Genomic DNA, 6,000 nt, shown 5'->3' on the forward strand with positions numbered 1-6,000 from the left:
AAGAGGGGATGATGCAAGGTAAAGCAATTGGGTCAAAAAAAAAAAAAAAGAAAGAAATGTGATTGAAAGAGGTTATGATTGTTTTTGAAGGTGTTCAGTTTCCCAGAGCTTATGCTGATATATTTTAGATGTTTGATTAATTTGATAATAAACTGAATAATAAATGTAAATATTTCTTCTTTAAAAGCAATAAGGGAAAAATAACAGCTTAAGTCAAATAAAGTATTAACTTTCTCTATGTTTATTCATAGATTGGAAAAAAATCTGGTGTTTTTTTTATACCCTCCCCCTCAATATGATTTCATGATTAGAACTTACAGGCATAAAATAAGCTAACAATCTTTCTTAAGCAGGGGGGAGATTAGTTCTTTAAAGATGAAGGCAGGTAATTAAGTGGCTTTCATCGGGTCCCTAATGTGACAATTTCTAAAAGTAAGTTAAATATTTATTTATTGAATGATTTCACTACGGCCCTGAAAAAAAAAAAAAAAAAAAAAAAAACATGTCCAGTGCCCAGACAATGCTTCTTCAGCGGGTGGTGTCTATCCTTGGTATCAGGGTTGAGAAACAGACCAAGAAAATGAGTTGAAGATTCTTAATCCATAGTCTATTGTAACCTAGCTGCGAAACTTTTCTGAAGTTGTCCTGTCATGCGGATATGTTTTCTAAAATGATACCAGAAATGCTGAATCATTCCTCTCTTAGGAGATCTTTTTAAACTTTACTACATTTAAAATTTCAACTATATTTTTTAAGTTTAAAAGAAATCCTTAAATTTGAAGTCTATGGGGTTTTTAAAATACATTTATATTTTTGTTTTTCAAGTTATCTTAGAATCATGACTTCTTCAAATACTGTTCTGGCCTGGGGACAGACCGTGTTGATTTACGCACATCCCAGACATAAAACCAGCCAGGGCATAATTGGGCATGGGTGCCCCTCAGGTCACTGAAAAGCAAGCATTATCTGTGAACTCAAACCACGGTCAAGTATTCTAGTGAACATGCTGCTTTGTCCAGCTGCCCAAGTGTAATGAAAAGGAGACCATGGTGATGTCAGACGTCATCCTTTTTTCAGTTCCTTAGTACTTTTCTTTGAAGTGTGTTCTTTTGGGAACACAATTACAGCAGTCGTGTAGGCACAGGGTAGAGGCCTGAGTGTTATCAGCCCAGGCCAAAAAGCAATCTGAACTGAGAAAAGACATGTCTAAAAAAAAAGTAATAACTTCATCATCTTAATTTTGTACATCTCCAGGCAACACTGCTCACTCGCATTACTGTCAGGGCAGTACCTGGCCTGGGAAGGAAGGCGGCAGCATTGCTGGATGCTGACTCAAAAACAAAAAGACTGAGCCAAATTGCTACAATGCAAACTACTAATGTCCAACTTGGACAGTATTTTTCTATTGACATTCCCATTCCAATTATTTTGTAATGAATCATATTTGTTGCAAGAGCCTAGAAACAAGCCAAGGATGCCTGGCTGGTGTGGCTCAGTGGTTGAATGTCAACTTATGATGAACCAGTAGGTCCAAGTTGGATTCCCAGTCAGAGCTCAATCCCCAGTAGGGGGTGTGCAGGAGTTAACCAACCAATGAGTCTCTCTCATCATTGATGTTTCTATCTCTCTCTCCTTCTCTCTTTTTCTCTCTGAAATCAATAAAAAAATATATTTTTTTAAAAATAAAGAAGCCAAAGATGTATTTTATACTTAGTGTTCTAGATATATATTATTTGTTGTATATACCTGAAAATGAACAAAACTTCCTCTTGAAAAATCAGGACACTCAGAAAGCATGTTTTTCAAAAATGACTTCTATGTGCTATCATCATTGGAGTATTTTAGTTTGCACAATTATTTTGAATATACTTTTAAACAGGAAATATTTTTGAGACTGATTTAACTCATTTAAAAATGCTCCTGCTCTGGCCAGTGTGGCTCAGTTGGTTGAGCATTATCCCCTGCACCGAAGGGTTGCTTACTCAATTCCCAGTCAGGGCACATGCACAGGTTGCGGGCTCAATCCCTGGTTGCATGTGGCAGGTAGTCAATCGCCATTTCTCTGTCACATTGATGTTTCTCTCTCTCTCTCTCTCTCTCTCCCTTTCTCTCTCTTTAAAACCATATATATCTTTTAAAAAGCTAAATAATACTCCCAACCAAAGTATATATTGTAGTAAAAGAATAAAAATAACAGGTCTCGCCAAAACCGGTTTGGCTCAGTGGATAGAGCGTCGGCCTATAGACTGAAAGGTCCCAGGTTCGATTCCGGTCGAGGGCATGTACCTGGGTTGTGGGCATATCCCCAGTAGGAGATGTGCAGGAGGCGGCTGATCGATGTTTCTAACTCTCTATCTCTCTCCCTTCCTCTCTGTAAAAAATCAATAAAATATATTTTTTTAAAAAAATTAAAAAAAAATAAAAATAAAAATAAAATAACAGGTCTCACTATCAAATGATCAAGTATAATTATTTTATTACCCTAATATGTATTTTTAATATATTTGTATTGATTTCAGAGGGGAAGGGAGAGGGAGAGAGATAGAAACATCCATGTTGAGAGAGAATCACTTATTGGCTGCCTCCTGCACACCCACTACTGGGGATCAAGCCCACAACCCCGGCATGTGCCCTGACTGGGAATTGAACAGTGACCTCCTGGCTCATTTGTCAACACTCAACCACTGGGCCACACTGGCTGGGCTACCCTAAAATATATTTTATATAGTTGTATAAGCCAGTCATTAGGAACCTAAAATTGAATTACATTTATGCTAAATGCAACTCAAAACACATATGTAAACAAGTATCATTTGGTAAAAATCCTCCTGATAAATTCTATTACCCTCCTGTTATAAAGAATAAAACATGCCTCAAATTTCTTACATAAAAAAAAATAATTGGTGTTTGCATTATTCTCTGTTAAGAAACCAGTGTTATACTATTCTTACAAGACACTGTTTTGTCATTTTCCCCACTATTGCTGAGAAAGCAATACAGGTAGTTTCTTAACACTAGTCCCTTTCCATACCTCCTAATTTTCTTGGCCTTTCTCTGACACTAATCATTATTGACTAGTGAATGCTTGATAAAGATATCGTCTTCCAGTATACATTTATTCTTTCTTAAAATTCTTATTGCACACTCACTATGAGAGGCTTTGTGTTAAAGACTTTGGAGGCAAAGTAAATTAAGTCAGATTCCTTGCCTAAGAGCTCATGGTCTAGTAAAGGCAAAAAACAATTGCATTAAGGTTTACTCTACATGGTCAGTACAATGACACAGGAAAAAAAAAAAAAATACCTGGAAGGGTTATTTAAATCGAGCAGGAAGGTCAGGTAACCGTTCTACTCCATTTCACTAAAACAAGTCTTCCTCCTTTATCAAGGACGTGATGGCCTAACACTGCCTGGTTTGCACTTCCTTGTCTTGGCAAAGCCATGATGATAGATGTAGACAACATCAAAATATCTCTGAGAATTACAATCATCATCCTGTTTCCTGACTTCATAAGGTTTAGTCTGACTGGGTTTAAACACATCAGCCCAAGACCCAATCTAAACTGGAAAATACCAGTAAGTCCAGCTGTTTTTAGAACAGACATGTACATGGTCAGAGAAACATGAACGAGAAATTTACAGCCTGGTACACAAAAATCTGATTTCCAGGTAGAATTTTTACCATATATTAATTTGGGGGACATTTAGGCATCAGAATAAAAATAAGAGGTACCTGAAAGTATAAATGCTTACCATATTATATACTCAAATAGAAGGCAAGCTGATTAGTTATGCCATAAATGTTTTAAACTGTAACAACACAAAATAAGATGCCCCCGCCCCCCCCAAAAAAAAAAACTGAGTGTGTTGTAAGAAAAGCATTTTTTATATTATATACAAAATCAGAATTAACATTTCAATGTGCACCTAAAAATAAAGACTTGCCAAGCATTGTGTACATTTAAATGTATTTACCAGCTACTTGCTACCCATAGTGTCTCAGAAATGGGATGAAACAGGCTGAGTTCCTTCAATACTATGTATATTCCTATGAGTGTTGTTGATAGGAAATCAAAGCATATGTATTCTTTTCTTCCAATCCATTAGCCAGTCTCTAAAAGAAGCCAAATTCCAAAAGACTAAAGAGGACAAATGTCCATTTGTGACAGTCTCACATTATAAATACGGCCATTTCAAACACAAGAGCCTCCTGTGAAGCGCAGGTCTACCCACGTATCTGATCTATACCATTCTTCAGACCATTTGTGCGGGAGTTAAACTGTCCCTGGTCAGGGTGACCTCATAAGACCTGTGCATGGCACAGCCGGCCTCACTCAGGGGAAAGCAGGGCAGTGGGACCATCCAGCAGAGTTGTTTTTCTCCCTCAGCCAGATGACAGGAATAAGTCAAGCCCAGGAGAAGGAAGACTGTCACATGGGATTGGCAGGGACTTCTCCTAACAGTTCCCTCTCTCATCAAGAAGTGGTTACCTTCAGCAGAAGGCGGAGGTACCCTAGATTCTACCTCCTGAAATTGTGGGTCCTGAACACAAACCCTAATCATCGCCTTTGTGGATTATGGGATTGTCGCTGAAACCTGGGTTTGCAGTAGCAGCAGTTTTGTGAAGTTGGGTGTATACATTCCGACCCAGTGGAATGTCACCTCAGAGTGCTGGGACTCCAAGGCTCACGAATCTCCCACCCCCGCAGCCACTACCTCCCAAATTCCAGCTTATGCATTCATTTCCTGGGCAATTTTTCTCTTGTGAGGAAAACAATGGACCCTTTCAATTTCTCTTATCAACAAAGGGCTCTAAGATGAAGAAACAATCCTTTCAATAGCATCCTTTCCGACTTCGTTATAAATGAGTGGGGATGAGGTTGGGGATGGGGGGGTTGGGGGAGGGAGGCGAGGAAGGAAGGGGTGACAGACAGGCGACTCACCTCTTTCAGCTGCTCCAGCTCCTGCTTGAGGCTGTCGTACTCAGCCTCCAGCTCGTCATACTGCTGCTTGAGGGTCAGCTTCTCCTCCAGGACCACCAGCCCGTACTCAGCAGCCTGGATCTTCTCGTGGGTCGTCTCCGTGAGCTCCTTGGTCAGCCTCTCTATCTCAGTCTTATAATGGTCCACCGTCTGCAACACCTCTTCTGCGGCCATAGCCCCGGTGCGCGGAGTCGGGAGGGGGTCACAGGGCGGGGGAGATGGATGCCAGGCAGGCGGAGCAAGGGAGAAGGAAATGGGGAGGGAAGGCGCTAAAAAATGGAACAGAAAAGTGTGGCTGGATGAACGAGCAGAGCAGGGTCCTGTCTGCTCCTCTGGCAGCAGCAGTAGCTACACCGCCCGAGACACTGCCGTGCAGCGCAACATGGAGAATGCAGCGGCGAGGACAGGGGCGAGGCGGCCGCGGCTGCCGCGAGCGTCCTCCTGGCCGGCCGGCCCCTGCGTGCGCTCAGCGGCCGAGCGGCATGGCCCCGGCGGCGGCCCGGCGGCCACGGGCTCGGGATTCTGCTTATTCAGAGGCGCCGGGCCGCCATGTCTCCCGGGCAGCGTCACTGCAGTCGCCGCGACCCCGCGCTCCGGTCTCTGCCCGCCGCTCACTGCACCTGCTCCCTCTGGCCGCGCCGCAGCCGGTGCGGAATGATGCAGTCCGGGCCCACCCCCTCCCTGCGCGCCTGGCCCCAGCGCCCAGCGGGAGGCGGGGAGGCGGACGGAGTCGCGGGGGGGGGGGGGGGGGGGGAGGACCCGACGTCCCGAGGCGCGTCCCGCAGGGGCGTGCGAGGCCGCAGCCGCCACCCACTGCACCGGGGGGCGCGCGGGACGCAGGCGGAGGCGCGGCGGCTGCTGGACGCGGGGAGGAAGCCTCCGCCCGCCCGCCCAGCCGGTTCGCCTCGGGCTGGAAATCCTCCAGGGCTTTTAAGCCGGCGGACATCCAAGCCCCCGACAGGGGCCTTCGGCGCCCCGGCTCTGTCCCTGACACCAGAGCCCCAGCTCTGCAAACTGCC

General features: G+C 44.1%; 1 protein-coding gene across 4 annotated transcripts in view; it reads right to left on the reverse strand.

Moving 5' to 3' along the window:
* BICD1 (BICD cargo adaptor 1) overlaps positions 1–5,643 on the reverse strand; it is a 200,382-nt gene extending 194,739 nt beyond the window's left edge. For 2 of the 4 annotated variants that reach the window (XM_036300638.1, XM_036300635.1), the window contains exon 1: positions 4,943–5,643. In XM_036300638.1, coding sequence (XP_036156531.1) covers positions 4,943–5,155 — 213 coding nt within the window. In that variant the 5' untranslated portion in view covers positions 5,156–5,643. The remainder of the gene's footprint in view (positions 1–4,942) is intronic. The other 2 variants (XM_036300637.1, XM_036300636.1) reach the window with 1 other exon arrangement.
* Between the last annotated feature and the right edge of the window lie 357 nt (positions 5,644–6,000).

Source organism: Myotis myotis, unplaced genomic scaffold, assembly GCF_014108235.1.
Source record: "Myotis myotis isolate mMyoMyo1 unplaced genomic scaffold, mMyoMyo1.p scaffold_m19_p_3, whole genome shotgun sequence".
Lineage (NCBI taxonomy): Eukaryota > Metazoa > Chordata > Mammalia > Chiroptera > Vespertilionidae > Myotis > Myotis myotis.